A 22994-nucleotide genomic window follows, 5' to 3' on the forward strand; every position below is an offset into this window, starting at 1 on the left:
AGGCGTCCCACGCACAGACTTCCCTCTGTACAGCCCTTGCAGTGTAACCTGGCGCTGCGCCCGCAGAGAGCTCCCATTACCACCCCTTGACAGGCGGGAGGCTGGTCGCTGTTTGGGCTATAGGCCAGGGGAGAGAGAGAACTCCGCTGGGTGGGTGTGGGGGTGCCCGGTCTGCCAACCTGGCTTTGGGAAGAAATTTAGCTGGGAGTTTCTCTTAATAGAAAGGAGAAAGAGCCCAGCTCAGGGCACTATACGGGTGTGAGCTGCCCTAGGACCCGTGCCCAGCTCAGGGCACTATACGGGTGTGAGCTGCCCTAAGACCCATGCCCAGCTCAGGGCACTATACGGGTGTGAGCTGCTCTAAGACCCGTGCCCAGCTTGGCACTACGGGGGTGAATTTACCATAGGATTCCCGAAGGCTCATGCCCAGCGTGGAGCATGCTGTAGTTCTCCTCTCCCCAGGCATGGCACAGCTCAACAGAGATGCCTGTCGGTCAGCCAGCAAGTAGCCGAGTTAGATCTGCGGGGTTCAGAGGCCTGCCCCACAGCCCAGCCCCCGTGTGGGGTCAGTGGGGAGGCGGTGGTGGAGCTGGGGGTCTCTAGGCAGTAGGATGGTGTCCCATGCTCTGGCAGGGCTCTGCCACTGCCCCAGGAGCTGCTTCTAGGGACTGCCGAGTGACACGGGGGCAAGGGGTGCCTGATGGCACCCAGAGGGGGATTGGCACCCTGGGAACGAGGCTGGTTTCCCCAGAAACTGGGCCCTTGAGTTACCAGAGTTCCGTGGGGTGCAGCTTCATCAGCCCCACTATCTTTGGGGAGCCTGATCTCTGGGAACCCCCGGAGCCTTCCCAAGCCAGGGGAGGAGAGCAAGGTGCCGTCTGCTGGCCTCTCGGCACTGCAGTGTGGGAGCGTGTGCCCGGCCCCGGAGGGCTATCGGTGACCCATAGGCTGAGGTTTCGGTACCGGAGGGGGATCTCTCTGCCTGGGCCGGGGCGCTCCGTCCAGTACAGACTGGCCTGCGATCCGGGGCCAGGGCCCTGGTGCATTCGGTGCTGCCTGGCCCCGGGTGGCGCAGGGGAGACTGTGGGGCTCTCTCCTGCTGTGCGTGAGAGACGTGCTCATCAGCAAGGATGATCAGAGGCCGAATCCCCCAGCCTGCCACTGCCGGTGACGCCCCCCACCCAGCACAAAACTCTTGCCCCGTCTATCAGCCTCACTGGGCAGGGGCTCGACTTATGGACGAGAAAGCGCTCACCAGAGCTCTGATGGCAGACGTGACGCTTACGCCCTCCCCTCCCTTTTGTCTTTGTGCCGCTGCAGGACCCTGGGTTTGCAAGCCAGGCACTTATCAACAAGAAGCTAAATGACTACCGGAAAGTGAGGTAAGGACCCCATGTGCCTGCTCTCGACCCGCTGGGGGAGAGCATTCCTAGGGGTTAGGGCGTGCGAGCCTGAGACTTGGGAGATCTGGGATCAGTTCCCTGCTCTGCCACAGACTTCCTGTGTGGCCTTGGGCCAGTCACTTAGCCTCTCCGTGCCTCAGTTGCCCATCTGCCCAGTGGGGCTGATAGCCTTGTGCCCAGGGGGCTGGGAGGACAAATGCATTAGAGATTGGGAGGTGCTCAGCTCCCACGCAGATGGGGGCCAGAGACAGACAGGTAACAAGCCTTCCACGGGATGAGTGGCTGCATATGGAATCGGCCGTGGGGGTGAATAGTCAGAGGATTCGGTCTGGTTAGAGCAGGGGAGTCTGAGGTCCAGGACTCCTGGGTTCTCTGGGGCAAGTCACTTCACACTTAGTGCCTGGAAAATGAGGTAAATGATACTGGCCTGCCTCCTTAAAGCACAGCAGACTGGTATCCTCGGAGGAAAGGGTGTAGCTATCTGAGCTCAGGCCTGGCCCGGCCCAGAGACAGGAATTTGCACTAAGTGATCCAGTTTAACAGCTGCCAGCCCCTCGTGGAGCAGCGCTACAGCCGGTTTAGTTTGTGTCGGGAAATCACCAAATGAAACAAAACCGGTTTTAAGCAACAGGCGAATCCGGTTTCGGCACACCATCGTTAGGGGTTTACACTGGTGCAGGGAGATCGCCCGGAACCCACGTTGGGTTAAACCAGTGGGGCTTTTTATCCCGGGCCAGGGTCTGGAAGAGCTGGGGAGTCTTAGGGATGGGGGGGGGTGCTGCCAGCTAGCCGGGGATCTCCAGCTGGCCCTGTGACGGGGGCAGGGAGGGCCGAGCCAGGGAGAACGTGCATGGCCAGTGCTGGAGGTGGCGCCCTCGGTTCCCCTGCAGATGCCCCTGTAACGTTTGGGCAGCAGAGGGGTCTGAACCCCCTGGCACTCCCAGGCTGCTCTGGGCCTAGGTCTGCCCGGGAAGGGGGTGGGGGAGGGCTGCAGTGTAAAGCGCTCTGGGTAAGTGGCTGAGCCAGCTCCCAAAGGAGCTAATTTGCACAGCGACTCCCGTCCCAGGATGCCTGGCAGTGCGGCTTTGCCACCACAGCCTGCTGCCCCACCTTGCCGTGGTGGCTGTGACCCAGGGTGTGCGCTGCGGGGGGCTGGCTGGGTCGGTGGTCCGGGTGAATGGCGCGGAGGCGGTGGGGGGGGTCAAGAGGAGAGGCTGCTGGGCCCGTGAGGCTGAGCCGCCCCATCCGCTCTCTCCGCAGCCCCTCTGGGATAAAACCCGACTCCTCTCCCAAGGGCTCTCGCGGGCTGGCAATCAAGCCCGAGTTCCTGAAGCAGACGGGGACGAGCGCCCCCCGCTCCCCGAGGCAGGACACGGCCATGACTAAAGGTACGGCCGGCCCGGGCACCGGCGTGGGGGCGGGGAGGACGGGTGTGTGTCTGCCTGGGGCTGTGCGTGTGTTGGGAGTACGTCCCGGGGAGTCGCCGAGGGGCTGTGTCTGCGGTTGGGGTTTGGGCCCTGTAGGTCCATCCGGCTGCAGGGGCTGCGTGTCGGTGGATCACCAACTCCGTGCTGCCCCTGGTGACCAGGTCAGACACCCCGGACTCAAGCACCGGCAGTTTGCAGCTGATCCTCTGCTTCTTCGCCTCGTACAACCAGCCCCTGCCACCAGCGTGGCCCAGTGCTCAGCGGAGATCAGCTCTGGGATGAGGAACGGCCGGCTGGAGCTGAATCCCAGCAAGACAGAGGTGACGCCGATGGGCAAAGGGCCGTACTCGGAAGAGCTCGCAGACATGGTGGTCTCCGTTGGTTGGAGCTACGGGTAGGTTCGCTCCATTGTCTGGGCGTCTCCGGGATTTCTCACTGCCGCTGCACTCTCAGGGAGCAGCATCTGTGAGCGACACGTTCTGCCGTCTGGGCTGGGCTACGAACCTCCGTCCCTCCCCGGTGGACAAAGACCTGGCCTCACTTTCTCCTGCCTTCGTAGCCTGTTCGCCGGATCACATCAACGTAGCTGGAGAGAAGCAGGCGGCTAGCGCGGAAGGCTGCAGTGCATCTCCTCGGCGCCGAAGGCTACCGTGCGTGTGTCGCTCCAGACCTCCGGCGTCCCACGGAACTGCAGATTGAAGGTCTCTGTCCTTCGCTTCAAAGCGCTTCATGGCCTGGGACCAAGATCGTCTAAAGCTCTGGTTGACACCTCTGCTTCTCCGCCCTAGGGAAGGTGCTACAACATGGGGCCAGCTCAGCTGTGGGGCAGCCAGGCTGGTCCAAGGCTGTGCGAAGAGCTCCCCGGGAGCTAAGGACAGTAGACCTCGCCACTTTCTGCTCCAAGCGCTTGGTGCGTTCCTGCGACCTGCCTCCTCTAATGTAAACCCAGAGCAACGGGCCTGTTTCTATAACCCCTCAGCCCAAATATACCCAGCCAAAACAAGAGGCTCCACTGTGCACGCTCCTCCCTCGGGGAGAGCACACATGACGGACGTTAGTCATGTTCAATGCACGGCCGGCGGGTGCTTAGATCCTGGGGGCATCCTGTCTAGGATAGACTAGATGGGCGCGTGGCGGGCGTGTGTCTGTCTGAGGTGGTGTTGGGGGGCGGACGGCGGCGAGGATGTGGTAGGTGCCTGTGTGCCTGGGGGTCGGTGGCTGTCTTTATTCCTCGGGGTCCCCGTTCTTCGCAGACTGACCCGGTGTTTGTTTCCAGATGAAGGCGGCCCCCAGAAAGCCCCTTGGGGCATCAACATCATGAAAAAGAATAAGAAACCTGCTCCGCGGGCTTTTGGCGTGAAGTTAGAGGACTGCCAGCCCGCCCCAGACAACAAGGTAGGTCCTGCCTTCCATCTGCCCGCTGTGGGCCCCTCCCTGGGCCGGAACGAGGGCACGGCGCTGGCGCTGCCCGCTCTGAGCCTTCCCACGGTAGAAGCTACATCCCAGCTTCACCCACTCGCGCCTCGGAAAGGAGACGGCGCTCCCAGCGGGCTGACGTGGTGCGGCAGAGGGGGCCGTCTGAGCGGACAGTTTCCCCACGCTCTCCTCGAGCTTGCCGGCCGTTGTCAGGCAGGTGCGGGAGGTCCCCGGGATAGAAGGGGGGGCGGGCTGCTCCCCCCGCCGCTCTGGGCTCCGACTGCCTGCAGCCCCTCCCTGGGCAAGAGGTGACTGGGACCGTCTGCCCCGGGCCTAAGGTCGGGCTGTGAGGAGGATTCGCCACCGCCTTCAGGGGATGGCTGGCATTGCTGGGATCCCTACGTGTGACGAGTAGGGAGGTCTCAGCCAGTGGCAGTCCCTTTGCGCTGGCTCTGCCCCTCCTTCCGTTCTCATGTTCCCCCACAAGTCTGGGCAGGACAGGTGGAGGTCCCACTGAGCTTGGGGCCCAGACGGCGCTCGCGTCCTTTCGCTTTGCCCACCTTTACTGCCCGGGCACAGCTGGGGGAGAGAAGTAACTCAGCTGCCTTCGCTGGATCTTGCCTGGGGGTGGGCTGCAGCTTCCAGCTGTGCCCATCTCTGACCTCCCTCCCCCGCACGCGCTGACCAGCTGACCCTGGGCGGTCTCTGTTCCCTGCAGAACGTGCCCCTCATCGTGGAGGCCTGCTGCAAAGTGGTGGAGGACAAGGGCCTGGAGTACATGGGCATCTACCGGGTCCCGGGGAACAACGCCGTGGTGTCCAGCCTGCAGGATCAGCTCAACAAGGGAGCCACCGAGATCAACCTGCAGGACGAGGTGCGGAGCCGGCGGGAGCCTCCCCAGGCAAAACTTCCGTGTGCTGCCCCCCAGAACAGAGGGTCCCCACCAGGGCAGGGAGAGGACCCCGTTCTTCCTGAGGGGGCGCATCGAGCATCCGTGGCTCTGGGATGAGTGGGGGAGCCAAGCGCCGGCTCACAGCACTGGTCACTCAAGGTTGGCCCGGCTGCCCGTCCGTCAGGCCAAATCTGAGCGGGCGGCATGGTGACCTGGCGCCCGGGGTCACAGGGCCACTCAGGTTTGGCCCAGCCAGCAGCCCCTGGGCGAGAACCCGGCCCGCAAACCAACAGGCGGCAGGAGCCGCCGAGGTTCAATTGTGCAGAGCAGCAGCGTCCCCTAGCGGCCAAATCGGGCAGGCCCGGAGCTGCAGTAACACCCAGCAGGTTCCATTGCGGTTACACTCCCGGGGCCCCCGCCTCTCACTCCTGCCTGCCCTGGGGGTAGCCAGGCGCCCACGAAGCTGCACCCCAGCTCCCTCTCCCGGGCAGGGGGCAGGGATCGCCGTGAGTTGCCTGACACGGCGGAGGGGCTGGTTCGTTCACGGCTCTCCCAAGCCCCGGCTCTGAGGTTCCCAGCAGAGTCTTGGTCACCCCGCTGGCCAGCCGGCCGTTGGCCTGCCCGCTCTCGGCCTCCCCTGCTAAACGCCGCTTTGTCTCCCCGCACAGAGGTGGCAGGACTTGAACGTCATCAGCAGCTTGTTGAAATCCTTCTTCCGAAAGCTCCCGGAGCCCCTGTTCACAGACGGTGAGTGCGGGTGTAGCCTGACCCCCTGCCCCCAACACATGCACCCAGAGGTTGGTCTGTGTCTCTCACACACACACACACACACACTTCGGTGCCCAAACCCTGGACCCACTGAAATTGGCAGCAAACTCCCCAGCCTCCTGTGCGATCAGGGTTCGGAGCTCGGCTGGCTCTGGGGTGTGGCCCTGCTGCCCGAGGGGAATCAGGTTCCCCTGCAGCTTCTGAATTCGCTGATGTGCTGAGACCCCATGGGGAGCCCTTCCCCCACCCGCATCTCCCTACCGGCAGGTTTGGGGGCAGTCGCAGTGCCCTGCTGGCTCTGGGGGCGGCCGGCATACAAGCCACGACTCCTGGGCCCTCTGGTGCCCCAGTGCTGAGCCCATGCCTGTCCGCTGCATGCGGGGGCATGGCCCTGTGACCCCTTCCAAGGGAGGGGACTCCCTCCAGCGGCCAGCCCCGCCCCAAAGTGGGGGTCATTGACACACTGCTCGGCCTGCCCCGCTCACCGCCCACTGCGTCGCTGCCTGTCAGTCTGCCCTGGGAGCCCCTGTGTCCATGTAGCGTCCCCCAGAACTGCCTCCACCCACTGTCTGGGCATTACCCCGATGCCCTCTGCCCCCAGCCCTCCCTTAGCAGTGTGATCCATCCGTCTGCCCAGAGCCTCTCGCTGATATGTCACAGCTGTCACCCCAGCCCCCTTGCTGCCCCACGTCCCTTCTCACCTCTGGGCCCGGGCCCCAGGATGCCTGCCCATCCCCTCGCTGTGTGCCAACACCTGGCCTGAATTCTGCCTGCGTTCCGGATAGACGGCTCCTCGCACACACAGCCCTCTCTGGCGGTGCTCCTGCCCGAGGCTTCACCCCCTGCCCTGGCACAGCGGGCACTGCCCAGGGGACGCTCCACCGGGGGCCGTGCTCGGTGCGTCCGTTAAACCCGGCCTCTCCGTGCTTTCAGATAAATACAACGACTTCATTGACGCCAACCGGATAGAGGATGCCAGCGAGAGGATGAAGACCTTGCGGAAACTGGTACGGCGGGGCCCCCTCCCTCGGGGGTGCAGGTCCCTCAGGGCGTGGAGAACCCTCTGCGGGTGCCCCCCCACCACAGTCCCCCAGCAGGGGTCACCCTCCGAGCCCCCCAACCCTCTTGCCCATTGGCAGGGAGGAGGCATTGCCCCCGGCCCAGGAACAACTGCCCCTCCCTGCCTTTTCAGTCGGTCTGGTAGGCTTGGCCTGCCCAGCGTGTGGCTGTGGGGGGAGGGATCCCAACCCTGTCCTGAGGCTGGGGGGGCAGAGCACCCTGCCCTGCTCCCTCCTCTGGCCTGGGAAAGGGGCGGGGCGAGGGGGGGCCAGGGAAAAGTGGAGGGGCCGATCTGGGGTGAGGAGGTTCCTAGTGGGGAAGGAGTGAGGCTGTGATGGGGAGGGGGCCCCCGTCCCTCTCCGTGGCTGGCCAGGGATTCATGCTGCTTCTGTGCCCCCCCCAGATCCGGGACCTGCCAGAACAATACTACGAGACGCTGAAATTCCTGGTGGGGCACCTGAAGACCATCGCAGACCACTCCGAGAAGAACAAGGTACCACCGCCACTGCCTGCCCCCCCCTTCCCTCCCCAAGCCAGGCTGTGCGGCTAGAGAGCCTGGTGCACTGGCCGTGGATTCTCTGTGTCAGGACGCGACGAGCGGGCCGGGGCCTGAGTTCTCCGTGCTCTGGGCCATGGGCCACAGCGGGGCTTGGAGATGAAAACCGAGAGCCAAGTCCTCGAGCAGCGCTGTGCGCGCCCTGCGATCAGGAGAGCTGCACGCTCTGCGGGCGTGCCTGGAGCAGCCTCGTGTGCCCCATGCGTGCTGCATGCTCCCTGCGTGTTCCCGGCACGCCTGCTCACGCCGCGCTGAGGGACTCGGGGGGTGTCTGAGCCGGAGGCGCGATTTCCAGCGCTGACTGGCGGAGCCGTGCTGGCTCGGAGTGAGCGGATGCGCTAAAAGCAGCGTGGCCGCAGGGGCGTGAGCGGTGGGAGGGGCTGGCCGCCCCGAACATGGACCTGGGGTCCCAGAGCTAGTGTGGGTGTGGGAATCACACCGCCAGCTCCAGGTGTAGACGTACCCCAAGTGACTTGCCTGAGGTCACTCGGGAAGTCGGTGGCAGAGCAGGGAGTTGATCTCCCAAGCCCCACGCTAGAGCGCTGGCGGCTGAGATGTCCTCCGGGTCCGGACTGGGAAGTGAGGCTCACAAGCCAACTGGAGAGGGAGGCAACTTTTCTGAGCAGGCAGCCGGGGTTCCTGGGTTCTGCCCCTGGCTGTTCTAGAGTCACTGGACAGTGTTGGCCGCTGCCTCGGTTTCCCCATCTGTAGGAAGGGAACGTGCGGGTCCAGGGCTGGGGAAGTTCGTTAGTGAATTGGCTCGTGGGTGTGGGGAGAGCAGGCGGGCTGGGCTGCACCGAGGCCGATGGAAGGACGGGTCGTTGCCCGTCCAAGGCTCGGGATTGCTTCGATCTGGTCATCGGGATCTTACAGACCAAGGCCGTGGTGTGAGACCGGCTGGTCCCAAAGGCGGGCCACGGGCAGGCCGTGCTCAGGCTGGCGCCAGCGTCAGCACTCGGAGGAAGTGGGGGTCCTGGGACCAGGCGTGGAGCTGGCTGCCAGGATTATAACCCCCGCCCTGTTTGCAGATGGAGCCCCGGAACCTGGCCCTGGTCTTCGGCCCCACGCTGGTCCGGACGTCCGAGGACAACATGACGGACATGGTGACGCACATGCCGGACCGCTACAAAATCGTGGAGACCCTCATCCAGCACGTAAGGGACAGACGCTCCTCGCTCAGCCCCGCACCCTGCTGGGCAGGACGGGCCCCTGTATCCCCCCCCTCCTCCCCACCACCACACACACACACACACTCTGCTGGGCAGGATGGGCCCCTGGCGGCCCTGCACATCCCCCGACTCTCCCCACGCGCTTCGCCCAGCTTACCAAGTTGAAGGAAAACTTCCCTCCCCGGGAAGCCAAATGTCAGGGTTGGGGTAGGACTTTTCCGCACGGTCGGATCTGCCTTGTTTAGCTCCGAGTGCGGCAGGGGGGTGTCTAGGGGCAGCCAGGATGGGGCAGGTGGCTTGGTTCTGTGATGCCAGGCCGGGAGGAGGTGAGGGGGAGGGGACGGGGGTGCCAGGCCGTGGGGCGGGGGTGCCTGCAGCGGCAGAGACCGAGACTCGTGCATTTGGCTCCGTGCACGGGAATGAATCCGGCAACAGCCGGGCGACCCAGAGCCGGTCACCTCCCCTCCCCGGCTCCAAGGCCCCCCCCGGAGCGGGCGATGCTGGCCTGGGCTGGGCGCTGCCCCCCTCCCCTTCCCCCCCCAAGTCTGGAAAGCCCCGACGTCGCCGTCCTGCCGCGCTCTGACCCTCGCCCCCTCTCCTTGCTCCTGCAGTCGGACTGGTTCTTCAGCGACAAGGAAGACAAGGGGGAGAAGGTGAGTCCCGTGGCGAACTCGCCCCACCGGCGGGTGGGGTGGGGGGTGGAGCTGGCTCCGTGGCCACCGGAGGGCACCTGCCCCAGCCGTGGGAGGCGTGCTCGCCTCCGGGAAGAGCCGGTCCCTGTATGAACCCACTGGGCTCTGCAGGGGTGGTTCGCGCTAGAGCCTCTGCTGTGGAGACGGGCCTGGGGGGCAGCCTCTCTCCTGCCCCCTGCTGGAGACCCCGCCAGGGCAGGCAGCTCCCCCCCATGGGGCTCCACCCAGCCGGCCGGGCAAGGGACTCTCGGCAGACAAGGGGTCGAGGCTGGGCCCAGGGGCTGCTCTGCTCACCGCTCTCCCCCCCCCTTCCGTTCCAGACCCCCGTGGACGAGAAGGAGGCGCAGTCGGTGCCGAACATCGAGTACCTGCTCCCCAACATCGGGAGGACGGCGGTGCCAGGGGACGCCTCGGGTGAGGGGGCAGGGCTGGGGCGGGGAGGGGGCTCCAGTCCTAGGGCCTTCGGGGGTCAGCTGGCAGCAGCGGAGCAGTGACCCTGCCGGCGATCCACCTCCAGGGGTGTTACTGTGCCGCTCCCCACTGGGCAAGCTGGGGGATCCCCTGTCCCTGGGTGAGGCCTGGGCTCTCCCCTCGACCAGCTGCTGATCCTGTAGGATGGCTGGGAACCTGGCCCCCCACCAGGAGCTGCCTGGCCCGTCTCGCCTGGGGAGGAGGAGGGGCATTTCCTTAGGCCATGCCCACTGCTGGTAACCCAGGAACAACAAGGAGCCAATCACTGGCCAAGGCTGGTTACCCACTGCAGTTGGGCTCCCCCCAGTGTTAATGTTGGGAAGTGTGGGTCTAGTGTCAGTGAGTTCCCCAGGCCCTCTTCTGCGTATGCTCCGTTAGAGCCGGTGTCCCTGAGCTTCCCCATCGTGGAACAGTCGGTGTAACACGGGGCTACCCGTTGTCCCCCCGCTACCACCCCTAGCCAGCCAGCCACAGCAGCTCTGCCAGGGGAGCCCCGATGCCTTCCCTAGGGGGGCAGAGCTCATTTGCCTCCCCCCGTCGGCTGCCTCTCTCCTGTGCCTGGTCCTTCTCCCCCGGCCCGAGCCGCACAGGCGGAGAGGAAGGGGTTTGTAATGACGTTGTTTCTTTATGCTCTTTCCTTAAACTTCTCTCTGCTGTCTTCTTCTTCCTCCTCCTCCTCCTCCTCCTCCTCCAGCGGAACTCCTGGAGCTCTAGAGCGGGTACAGTGCTGCTGCCTGGGTGGATTGCTTGTGCCCTAATCCCACCGGGTGATCGTGAGAGAGGGGGGTGCAGGAGGGGAGCCCCCCACCCACCCCCACTGCGCTGGCTGCAGAGCACCTCACCCTGGGACCCACCTGGCCTCGCCACCTTTCCCAAGGGCGGGGGGGGGGGCATGACCCCTGGTACCCATTTACCCCCCCGGAAGGTCACGACCCCAGCTCGATACCCCCCAGGTCCGGTTCATCCCTCGTTGTCATCAGGGGATGAATCGAGCCACGTTTACTTACGTGTCCCAAATGATCTGAACTCCCTGCCCGCCTGGGAGCACCCGGGGGCATCGGGTCAGAGGCGGGTGGTCCTGGTGCCCGTATCCCCAGTGCTTGGCACCAGCACCGGCAAGAGACGCCGTGGCTGGGAGCAGAGGGAGAGGCCTGCCCTGCCAGCCGGGCTCTGGGCACGCCAGGAGCGTGGCCATGGGGGCGGGTGGTGGGGATTCCCCTGGAGTCAGATCAGCTGGTGCCGCCCACGCCAGGGCGCTGAGGTCACCAGTGGGGGCCACTGGGAGATCCCCGGCCCTCTGCCTGCCCCGGGTGCCCAGACGCCCCTTCAGCCTGGGCCTCTGACCCTTCCCAATGGCCACCCAGCCCAGCTCCATTCAGGCCAGGACCCCTGGCCCCACACAGCCCCTGCACCCCCCATGAGCCAGCCCCCCTGGTTCACAGCATGCTCGGGGGGTGGGATTCCAGATCCCCCCAGGGGCCAGCGTTCCCCTCCTGGCCCCCCCCTCTCATAATCACCAGCCCCGAATCCCATCCCTCCGCCAGAGGGTCGGGGGGGGGGGCAGGGGGGTGTCGTTGTGTTTGTCCTTGTGCTACTCTGCGTGGTGAGTCGCGGCTGGCGTGGTGGGTGCATCCTTCATTCCCTGCCCCCCCCCCCGCTCCCTTTAACCCGCTTGCCAGACGTTGCAGATTAACAGCCGGTCCCTCCCCGGGCACCTCGGAGCCCCCACGGCCCCTCGCTAGCACGTCCCCCGGCACTTGCCCTTGCCCCGGCCCACGCCTGAGGTCGCTCAACCCCTCTTCCACCCTCCTGCCGCTGCCCATCGACAGCGAGAGCCCCGGCCGTGGCCCCGGCAGCCCGCGGGCAGTGCCCCGTACAGCTGGCCCTTCGCTGCTCACGGCCTGTCGGACCCCGGCACCCCGGGCGTCTCCGAACGATCCCAGGCGGGTGTGAATGGGTGACTGCACGTGGCGTTTACACCAGCAGGATCTGCCTGTGGTCCCTGTGCTAAAATCTCACCGCGATGCCCTGCTTGCGGGGGGCGGGGAGTCCCTCTTTTTAGCTCCAGCTTATTCTCCTCGCCCTGCAGGTCACGGGGCGGGTCCGTGATACCTGCGTGGCCGCAGAGTCTGCGTTGGGTTGGTGCAAAGGGGCCCCAGTGAATCTGGCAGCCAGCCCCGAGTGTCCAGGAGAGAGCACTGCTGTAACCAGCCTGCCGCCGGCCTCCTGCGCCCCTCCTGCTCCATATCCCCAGCGGAAACCCGCCGGGCCTGCGGCGTCACCTCTCCTGTCTCCTCAGCCCTTCGCTCTCCCATTGCTCCATCGTCCCCTTTCACCCCACCCCATCCTAGGCTCCGGGTCTGTTCCGCTAGCGCCGCTGGCAGGGTCCCTGGTGGCTGGTGTGCTGTCGCTCTGCTGGCGGGTGACGGGCTCCGGTGACTGAGCATTTCCCAGCTGCGTGTGGCTCTTTTTTCCTGTTTCCTTTTCTGTACCCTGGGGTGGTGGCCGTGTCGTCCTCTCCCCCGCGCTGTGATTAAGCCAGCGATGGTGTGACTGCGGTGTGCGGGTCGCACGCGAACAAGACAGGGAGACCCAGAGATCTTTTGCAGGGTGCCATCGAATCTCCTGGAAGCGCTTTCCGTGAGATCCAAAATCCCCGTAAAGCTTCCCGCAGTCTGGGGCAGCTGCAGCCTCAAGTCCCACAAGCCTCCATGGCTGTGACGGCCGGAGCTGGGCCGGATTTGGGGGCTGAAACTTTTTTTCTGGCATCGGCAGCCCGGGAACATTTGACAAATCCGTGTCCCTTTTGCCCAATTTCATTTTGAGAGGGGGGGAAAAAACATCTGAAAAATCCAAACCCGTTCCGCTTTTCCCTTCACAATGAATTCCTTCTTCAAAATCTCCTCCTCTAAAATGCTTTAAAAACCAAAAACCGGTTGGAAATTGAAGTGGATGGAACGTTTTGTCCGGCCCGAAACCGAGGCCCTTTTTTTGACTTTTTGCAGCGTGTTGAAAATCCTTCTTCTCCCAGCTTTCCCGACACCCCCCCTTGTTAATTTCCCAACACGGGCGCCCCGCTGCCAGTCACTGGGTCAATTGAGAGGCTGTTCACGTTGTTGATTAGAGCCGACGGTGGCAGCGTCCTCTGGGACGGCGCGTTGAGTGAGAGCGTGGCGAGGCTGTTGGGAAATGTCCTTCGATGACCGCACACCCCCTCGTTCCCCTCCATGCTAGCAAAACTCTACCCTGCCCATCCTAATCCCTGCTCTCTCTTTTGCGTTACAGATTCGACCAACAGCGGCTCTGCCAAATCGAAGGTAAGGTCTCCCGAGAGGGGCTTTCGAAAGTTGGGGGGATCCTGTGTGTGCTAAAAGCACCACCTCCCGCACGGCAAAAGGGGCAGGGAGCCTAAGGTGGAATATTGGCATTTTAAAAAGAAAAATTTCTGCCAAAGCACAGAGCAACTCAGCATCTAATGCCCTAGTGTGGCCCTGGCCCGGGCCGCCCTGTCCTCCTGAGAACACTCATGGGTTTCCAGCTGTGCCTGGGGAAGAAAGGCTGACAGGTTTACTTAGGTCCTGGGAGAGAGGAGAAAGCTTCAAGATGACCTTGCAAATCACAGGGTGGTGGCCTGGCCCAGGGGGTAGGGCAGTAGCCTGAGTGCACGTCAGACACCTGGGTTCTGGAACTGGCTCAGCCACTGGCTTGTTGTGCGAGTCCCTGCCCCGCTCTCTGCCTCAGTTTCCCCTCTCCCCCTTTGGCTATTTAGGTTCTTTCGGGGAGAAAGTGTCTTGGCCAGTTTCTCTGAGCAGATCTGCCCAGCCGGGCCCGATCCAGACCAGGGCCTGCGGGTGCCTCTGCAGTGTCCGGAATTCGAACGCTGCATTTGCACCCATGATTCGCTCCGTGCGCTTTTCACGCCGACACCTGATGTGGTTCCCACCTGTGGGGGGGCTACTGAGCAAGGCCCCTTCCCCCAAGCAGGGCTGGGATACAGCCGGGTAGCTCTGCTTGGCTTCTGTCCTGGTGGCTCTGCTGGGCCCATCCATGGGGCTGTCCAGGCCTGGGAGGAACCGTTCCTGCTGGCCAGCTCCTGGCTGGGTGGGACATGCCAAAGGGCACTGGAGCAGTGGGAAAGCACGGGCAGTCCTGTGCCCTGAAAGATGGGTCTGGGCCTGGGAGAGCAGCCTCGATTTTCCCAGAATGCACTGCAGCAGTAGGGAACAGTGGCCTAGCTTTTTTCCCAGAATGCACTGCCATGGTCTGGGAAAGTAGCCTTGATTTTTCCCAGAATGCATTGTAGCAATATGGGACAAAGTGGCCTAGTTTTCCTTCCCAGAATGCACTGCAGCAGTAGGGAACAGTGGCCTAGATTTTTCCCAGAATGCACTCAGGCCTGATGGGATGGCGGCCTTGATTTTCCCAGGGTGCATTGCTGCACCCGCGCAGCTGTGGCCAGGGCAGCGGCCCGAGTGCTCTGTGCTGTCCGTAGCGCGGCCGGGGCCGGGCCGGGGAGAGTCCACGCGGGGCCGTGGCGCTAAGCCGTGTGCTGCTCTCTCCAGCAGGGCTCAGGGGCGCCCCAGAAGGATCCGTACAGCAAGGAACTGCTCGCCATCTCCTTCATCTCAGCCGTCAACCGCAAGAGGAAGAAGCGGAGAGAGGCCAAGCGTCTGGGGAGCAGCACGGACGACGACTCGGAGCACGAGGCCGGCAAAGGCAGAGCCGAAGAGGCCAGGGGTGGGGGCACGGTGAAGGAAGAGGCCAAAGGGCCGGGGAGCGGCGCAGTCCCCGGGGAGCCAGGCCCAACGCGCGACGCTCCGAGCCACCCAGCGGGTGCGGAGGAGCAGGGAGGCCGCCTGGAGCCGGAGCCGGAGGGGCCGAGGGAGCCGGCGCCGGACGCCCGGTCCATCGTGTCGGGCTACTCCACCCTGTCCACCATCGACCGCAGCCTGTGCTCGGAGGTGCAGTCGGTGGCCGAGAGCCGCGGCGAGGAGGCGGACGACGAGCGCAGCGAGTTCAGCCACGTGGAGACGGACACGGAGAGCAGCTCCCTGCCGGGCAGAGCGGGGCCGGGCGCCGGGGAGGGGCCCGAGGCGGCGAGCGGCGAGAAGGAGAAGCTGGCCCGGCCCTCCTTCAACTCCCACCGGCTCATCCAGTGCGACACGCTGGCCCGCCGGAAGCTGGCGCGGCCCCGGCCGGGCAGCCAGGAATCCCTGCAGCCCCTGGGGGCCGCGGCTCCGGCCAGGCCCTCGCTGCCGGAGCAGATCCGGCTGCGCCTGCGCGGCTCGGCCGACGACATGCTGGCCGTGCGCATGCGCAAACCCCACTCCCCAGAGACCCGGCGCAAGAAGAGCTCCTGGCGCCGCCACACGGTGGTGGTGCCGGGCGGCCTCAAAGACCTCAACTTCAACGAGTGGAAGGAGCAGGGGGCGCTGGGCCAGGGACCCCCTGGGGGCCCCGAGCTCGGCCCTGCGGACGTGCGCAGAGACAACAAGGACTCGGGCCTCAGCAGCCTGGAGTCGACCAAGGCCCGGCCCGCCTCGTCCTCGGCACTGAGCCAGCAGGGCGGGGCCGGCGACCCGCAGTGCAGTAAGGGCTCGGAGGGGAACCCCGGCGACCGGGGCCCGGCTCCTGCACGCACAGCTTCCTTCCGCTTCCCCCAGTGTCTCTAACCCCCCTGCCGGCTGTCTCTGCTTTCCCGCCCCCCTCTCTGGGTGAGTCCCGGTCTGCCCAGCGCCCCTAGGGGCTAGCGGCCACCCGCCCTCCTTTGCCAACCTTGCATCTCAAGCCTCCATCGCGGGGCTCCAAGGGCTTCCCGCGTGTGTGGGTCTGAAGCCGCCCCCCTCCTTCCCCCGGCCGCGCTGCCAGGCTGGTGCTGGGGGGGGGCGTTAATTGAACGACCCTCCCTCGGTTTGTGTGTTTAACCGGGCTCCGTGTCGTGCTGGGTCTATCTGGTTTGTCTCCCTTTTTAAGACTCTCCCCTTCCCGCGCTGTTGATTTTGCTGGGCCATGGCTGGGGGGCAACGCCTGTAACTCAGACCGGCCTGGCCCTGCCCCAGAGTCGGGATCCCAGCCGCAGCTGGGCCGGGCGGGTGTTCAGGGCTCACCTGCAGGAAGCCCTTGGCCTGAGACAAGCAGCCCAACTCCAGCCTCACGGCCCCGCAGCCCATCTCCCTGCGTGGCTGGGGCACTGAAACTGCCAGATTTGCCACCCCACCCCTTTGTGGGCGATCCCGAGGTTCCTGCCACACGCTCAGATTTCCACGAGGCCGTTGCCCGTGCCCGGCTGCCAGTTCCCAAGCTGCGGCCGTGCCCCACTAGCCGTGGCTCTGTGGCATCACGCTACTGTGCCCCTCACCCCACCCCGACTCAGAGGAGATGCCCCCCGGGCAGCCGCTGCTGATGCGCAAGGAAATATTGGGTGGCTTTGAACAGAGGGTTCCTGGGTCCCTGGTCCTAGCCAGCCCCACCCGCCCTCCCCGCCCCGGGGAGCAGAGCCCCCCTTTCCCAAGGCGGCTCTCCCACTCCAGCTGGCTCCAGGGCGAGCGAGGTGGCTGGAGGATGGAGAGTGAAGGACCGTATGTGGGGTCTGCCGGCTGGCGCTGAGTGTGCGTGCACGTGTGCGCACCACTGCCATCCGCACGTGTGCGCACCACTGCCATCCGCACCTCTGCCCCATGGAGCACCTGCCAGCGCAGGCCCGTGTGTCCATCTCGATGATCCCCCGGGAGGAATGGTGAGTCATTCGTAGACGTGCGTGTGCTGGCATCATTGGCACCATTGCACGTGCCACGCTGTATGGGCACGCCTGTCGTGAGCTCACGGCTGCTGGCACCAGGTGCAGCTGCTTGCTGGGACGCCCCCAGGTGAACACTGAGAAACGTCTCTCGTGCCAAAGGGCCCCGTGTTCCCCATCCTCTCCCCTGTGCCAGGCCGTGCCAGATCCTGCCCTCTGTGAGGTGGCGCCAGGGGCAGGTGGCGCTGCTCTTTGCCAGCCTGCAAAGTCACATGGGAAGGAGCAGGGGCTGGAGTGGCCGGAGCGTAAGAAGGGGGCCCAGGCCACGACTGCTTCAGCCCATCCCCTGCCAGGCAGAGTTTTCCTGGCATACCCACTGTCTCGCTCTCTGTCCCACCCCCCACTAGTGTGTGCTGTGCCCCCACCCCCAAGACGCTCTGTCTTGCAGTTATATCCCTACCCCCTGGTTGTGCTGCCTAGCAGGTGGGGCAGAGCCGTGCCAAGACGCCCGGCCTCGGGTAGAATAACAGGGAACGCGGCACTCCCGGCGGATTCTCGAAAATGGTCAACTGTGTTTTCATGCTGCTATATTAATTGTAATAGATTTTGAGGGGGGTCCCTTTTCGTTTGAAAGAGAAAATAAAACCAACCCTCTGCCACATCCAGTGCTCCCGTCTCTGGCAGTGCCTGGCGATTGTCTTAATGAACTCGGGGTGCTGTCTCTGGCCTCCCTTGCGCTGGGGCTCTGAAATCCATACCTAGAAATAACGCCACGCCACAACCTCCGCTACAAACTGCAGCCATTCCAGGGAGAGGCCTTGCGGGGATTTTCAAAACAAAACAAAACTCACTCCAGTTTCTGCATTGTTCTCGTACTTTATGCAAATAATTGCTGTAAAGTTTTTTGGGTTTTTTTCCCCCCGTTTTTTGTGTGTAAATATTGTCTTTAAATGTGTAACATATTACAAAGAGTTTATAAGGATTTTTTAAGATTTTTCGCTCATTTAAAAAAAAAAAAAAAAAAAAAAACAGAAGAAAAACCACAAAGTGCTGTAACAGTGTTGAATTTTTAAATCCTTCCTGCATGTGTAATTTTTTTCCTTGATGTGTTGTAAAAGGTCAGACCTATATATGGAATATGCAAAACTAAAAAAAAAAAATTTAAAAATGGGGTTTGGAAACAGCCCTCTGGGAAGTTCCATTCTACATATTGGAAATAAACTGGCGTATTCAAGGACTAGACTTTCTCCTTTTATTGAAATGGCCAATTTGGGGCTTTTTAGCAACTTGAACGTTCCTGCGTGGGGCAGGCAATTTGAGCATCGTGCTCTAGGAGGCGTAGCTTACCCCGGCCCGGGAAGCCGCCTGGTTGGAGATGGGCTGCGGTTCTCAAAGGGGGGGGGGGGGGTCAGGTCACGGGGTCATTATGGAGGGGTGGCGAGCTGTCAGCCCCGTGCATGGCCGACAGCCAGAGCCCGCCAGAGCTGGGCGGCCGGAGAGCAGCGGCTGCTGGACGGGTGTGCTGAATGCAGAGCCGCTCCCAGCAGCAGTGCAAAAGTAAGGGTGACGTGGGGGGGGGCGTCACAGCCTGAAATACTTTCCAGAAAAAAGTGTGACACCCCCTGGTAACGTTAGCTGGGCCGTTGGCTGGTGCGTTGCAGCATTCCTGCCAAGGCTGTGATAACAATCGTGCCTGACTCAGGGCCTTTGGAAAATCCCACGTGATGGTGGCTCAGTGGTGGCCTGTGATAGGGGGAAAGGGGTGGAGAGTGGGGGCGGTTGTTCAAAGCACCCCACATCCTGCGGCTTTGTCTGCAAAAAGGGGGAGGGTGTGGCTTGCAACTGCACACCCTGGTAGCAGCATCATTCATTCTTTCTTGTCTTGCAGGAATACTGAGGTGCTCGGTGCTGTACAAACAGAACTCCAAGGCTGTAGGCTCGACGGCACGGCCCCACTGGGCTCAAGTTTGTACCCTTGCCCTCACTCAAGCAGAGTAAATCGAGCACACTCCGCCCCCACAAGTGCTGCACAGAGGGAGTGGATGAGCAGCTCGTGAAGTGTCACGCTGGCCATGCCTACACTAGGGCTGCAGGACTGGGGTGTAGATGCTCCCAGCGGCGCTGGAAGGTTTTTTTCCCTCCCCGTGGCTGTAGGAACTCCCCCGCCTCAAGTTGCCCCCCCAGAGCATTACTCTCCGCTGCTCGGATGGGCAATGCACCCCTTTCAAGCTCCATGGGTCCTACACATGCCTAGCACCTCCTCCAGCACCAGGCCCAATGTCTAAACCAGTACGGGCTGGCCCCAGCAGTGTAGACGTACCGAGTGTCTCACCAGCAGAAGTTGGGCCAATAAAAGCTGTTACCTCCCGCACCCTGTGTCTCTAGCTAGACAGGCAGCAGGGGGTGAGCGTCAAGCCCTCTGCGGGGCCAACTAAAGCCCCACGTGAGATAGCGGTTTGTGTGTGTGTGTGTGGACAGGAGTCAGGGTGGGCAGCACCCAAGTTCTATACCTAGAACTCACACAAGCAGAGCCTCAGCTCCTCTGCCAGAGGCTTTCCCCAGCCACCTGCCGATCTGGTGGTGGTGGGTTAAACAAACGGCCGAGCCTAAAGGGAAGACGTGCCACGGAGCGAGAGAAAAAAAAAGGTGTTTTATTAAAGCCAGACACTCCGATAGAAAAAGAAAATACGAAAGGAAGGACAAACGAAAAAGCAACCCTTTGTCATTTGGACTCGTCAAGTTACAATGATCACGTTTCTCACAGCAGTAGCCAGGGCATCCATATAGTTTATACACAGAACTAGTCTACAGACAGAAGCCGGAAAAAGCTTTACAAAAACATCCAGACTCCAGAACTGTCCTTTACCGTCAGCGTGGTTTGGTTTCGGTTTTTTTTTTGTTTTTTTTCTTTTTCAAAACAGTTCACAACAAAAGTCATGCGCAAGAGACACACAATGGTGTAGAAACCCCAAAACAGCATCTGACCTTTTTTTTTTTGTCTTTTTAAAGTTTTTAACCCAACATACAGACGACAAAAGCGAGGTGTGGCATGCAACAGCATCTCCAGAGATACATGCATAACTGGGGGGGGGGCTTTTTTAGTTTGTTTTTTTTTTAATAACACTTTTTTTTTAGTTAAAAAAAATCAGAATAAACGGGGGAGGGGGGTTGTTTCGTTTGTAATAAGTAAACACGCTGATTGTTCACACACAAGTTGAGTGATGCCATGAAAAGTGACAGACAGGCGTGCCCACACTCACACGTAGAAAACTAGTCTGCGGAACAAGGGCGGGGCTGGGGCAGGACCGTAACCCACTGGAAATTAACAATATGCCCAGTAATTCCCGCCACAGCCTAGTGTGGACAAGGGCCGCACCGGGCCAGTATTCGCCACGGCTGTTGTGCTGTTTCTAGGGAATCGCCTGCACAACACACAGGTGCAGGCAGCTGGAGCCCTCCAGCAGCTGGAAACGTGTAAACAAGTGCAACTTTAGGCAGCGGGTCACAGGCGTTGTGGGGGCAGGGGGGGTGCCCAATTCCCCTCAAAAGCCGATGGGAGTGAGGCACAGGGATACCGTTCAGCTGCTCGGCCCAGGTGCCTAGTGTGACGTTTTCAAATGCCCACTGAGTGAGTCGCTCAGGCCCGGCACCTGAACGGCCTTTAGCTGCCCGCCCATTGAAGCCAAGGGGTGTTAGGCACCGCAGTGCTGCGGCGGCACTGGGCCTTAGGTGGTTTTGAGCGTGTTCCCCCCAGTCCTAGTTACCCCTTGGACTAACGCTGCCTCCCCTGGGGGGCGGGGAGGGGGTGCAGCAGTTTGTGCTCATTTCATCACACAGCCGCCGGCTCCCGTGTGGCCGCACCAGCGCCCGGCCCAGCCGGCCCCTCCGCTCGGTGTCTGCCTGACTCTCCCCACATCGCCTGGACCTGCCTCGCCTTTTCAAACTTGCTACGATGGCGGTGGGGGTGAGTGTAACCCGCTCAGTGCTACGTGCCGCCTCCTCCCCCAGTGGTGGCCAGGCCACATCAGGCAATGCGCCCGCGTCAGCCACAGGATCTGGACTCTGGAGGTCAGACTTTACAATCCCCCAGCAGCAGGTTCAAGCCCCACTCCTGCCAATTTGTCCCGTGGCTTGCTGTACCAGTGGGTGGGACCGGCGGCTTCCACCAGCTGCTTGCAAACTTCTCCCACCATGCACACACAATGTAAGGAGGGGGGGCGGGGAAAGGTGACAGGGAAAAGCATGGAAACAGGATGGTCAAATGCACATTAGCGTTAAAGATCTGTTGCTAACCCACAAGGATCTATCACCTAACCAGGGACAAAAATCCACCCCCTCATATACCAGCCGTGAAGAGAGTGCTTTTATTTCTTCATTTGTCAATAGGTATATATATATATATATATATATTTATATTACGTATATTATATATATATAATATGTAAATATATTTTTTAAAACAATATAAAATGTTAAGACACTTCACTTAAATGTAAAGAGTTGCTTTTTGCAATCCAGAGAAATTGCATCATGGTTCTTGTCTTTCTTTTTTTTTTTTTCTCTTTGTTATTCAAAAAAAGGCGCGTTCGTTTTATACAAAAATGGTCGCTGTACAAAACGGAAAGAACGGAAGAAAAGAAAAAGAGACGGAAATGAAAACTGACGACAAAGTAACCAACAAAAGATGTGATTAGATTGCGTATTCTTGTTGCGTCTGAACCACATTCTACAATATAGCATTTTGGATGCACACACGCGCACACACACACACACACACACACACAGCTCGCATAATTTCCCCTAGCTATGATCTGTGCTTACATTTTGTTTTGCCGTTGACCGGCCATCCCACGACCGGCCATCCCACGCAACCTCCACCCGCACGTGTCTGCATTGTACTTCAGCAAACCTCTCCTGGGTCATGTGCTCCTCTTTTTGGCCCGTTCTCTTCTGCTAACCTTGTTCCCTCCCTTGGCTTCCTCTGCCAAGCGCCGATTCCCTGCCCTTGGCCGTGTGCTATAATGCAGTTAGTACAAAGGCAGTGCCCGGGGAGGCCCTCGCCTGTTGTACTTTGCATTCACAGCAAGCCATGGAAACAGGCTGGGGCAGCGAACCTCTGTCCCCTCGCCGGTCTCCTCGGCATTGCAGTCCCTGTCAACGGGTGGGGGGTACTATGTCTGGCAAAACCCAGCCCCTAGCCCGTGGTGCTGTCCATTGGGATCTACCAGACCCTTGCTTAGCACCGAACCCACGCAGAGTCCAGGCCGCGGAGCATTAAACGTTCTCAACTCCACAACTACGCCGCCATCCGGTCACGACACCTACCGCTCAGTACAGTGACTCTCACCCTTTACCGTGGCAGGAACCCCCTGCCCCCCACTTTAGCAACATAGAAGGGCAGGGTGGTTACAACCCCATGAGCCCTGCTGGGGTCACGTCCCTTCCTTCCCCCCCCCCCACCCTCAGTTGCGACCCATGGCTTCGAACATTTCCTTTCCCACCAGTGCTACGCTGCCTCTCCCAATCCCGTTTCACTCGCTGAATCCAGCTCCCCGCCCACGCCCCTCAGTCTGACACCTTCAGTGCCCCGCGGTGTCGGCCCCCATCCGTGCCACCTGCCCCCTGGCCTCGCCACTCAGCATCACACCTCTGCTCCACGCAGCCCGGGGCTGTCTGGCTCCATCCGTTTCTCTCTCTCTCACTCCAGGACAGAACATTTAAAGTGCTACATCATGAAACGACGGTTTATGGGAAACCGGCCTCTACATCAGGAACTGTCCCCCGTCACATTCCCGTTTCTCTACCCGTTTCAGCCGCGTCGCTTGGAGCAACGCGCCGCGTCCCCACCATTTACACGCCCCCCCGCCCCCAACCTTTGGTTTTTCCAGTGGCAAAGCCTCCGGACATCTCACTGACTAAAGCCTCTCTTTCCGCTTTCCAGCCAACCTTTGGATGAAAGGGCCAAAGAAGCAAACGCAAACCTGCCGACTTCTTGCAAAATGAGCCCATCAATACAGCGCTGAACTTTCAGCACGTAACCAAGCAAAGCCCAGCGGAAAAGCTGCACACACGGGCCCCCACCATCAAGACACCACTGACCCATGAACACTCGGCTTGAAGACTATAGCGCTGGTTCCTACAGGATGAATCACAGTTACAGCTGTTTAAAAAACATTAAGGAAAGAAAAACGGAGAGGAGGCCGCATTAACAGTCAGATCTGTGGGTTTCCGAGGCGTCTTCACGGGCCGTTTCCCCACCCCACTCTTCCGCCCCCTGTCACCATCCTTCTGCTTTTGTTCAGTTCCCCCTTGGCCCGGGCGTGGCAGGTTCTGGCGCCGCACAACGTCCTCGTCGCGTGAAGCTCGTGAAACGGGCGGCGGGAAGTTCATAGCGGGCTTAAATAA

General features: G+C 61.6%; 1 protein-coding gene across 5 annotated transcripts in view; it reads left to right on the forward strand.

The window, feature by feature from the left end:
- The window catches only part of ARHGAP23 (Rho GTPase activating protein 23), a 110630-nt gene extending 92804 nt beyond the window's left edge, over positions 1-17826 (forward strand). For 2 of the 5 annotated variants that reach the window (XM_067541175.1, XM_067541173.1), the window contains exons 13-24: positions 1321-1382; positions 2664-2791; positions 4107-4225; positions 4965-5120; positions 5807-5885; positions 6840-6913; positions 7369-7458; positions 8550-8675; positions 9302-9343; positions 9703-9796; positions 13139-13170; positions 14416-17826. In XM_067541175.1, coding sequence (XP_067397276.1) covers positions 1321-1382; positions 2664-2791; positions 4107-4225; positions 4965-5120; positions 5807-5885; positions 6840-6913; positions 7369-7458; positions 8550-8675; positions 9302-9343; positions 9703-9796; positions 13139-13170; positions 14416-15525 — 2112 coding nt within the window. In that variant the 3' untranslated portion in view covers positions 15526-17826. Of the gene's footprint in view, positions 1-1320; positions 1383-2663; positions 2792-4106; positions 4226-4964; positions 5121-5806; positions 5886-6839; positions 6914-7368; positions 7459-8549; positions 8676-9301; positions 9344-9702; positions 9797-10547; positions 10573-13138; positions 13171-14415 lie in introns of all 5 variants that reach the window. The other 3 variants (XM_067541176.1, XM_067541177.1, XM_067541174.1) reach the window with 3 other exon arrangements.
- The last annotated feature ends 5168 nt before the right edge of the window (positions 17827-22994 follow it).

This window comes from Emydura macquarii, unplaced genomic scaffold (assembly GCF_026122565.2).
Source record: "Emydura macquarii macquarii isolate MOO-44397 ecotype Brisbane River unplaced genomic scaffold, CSIRO-AGI_Emac_v2 contig_629, whole genome shotgun sequence".
NCBI classification, from domain to species: Eukaryota; Metazoa; Chordata; order Testudines; family Chelidae; genus Emydura; species Emydura macquarii.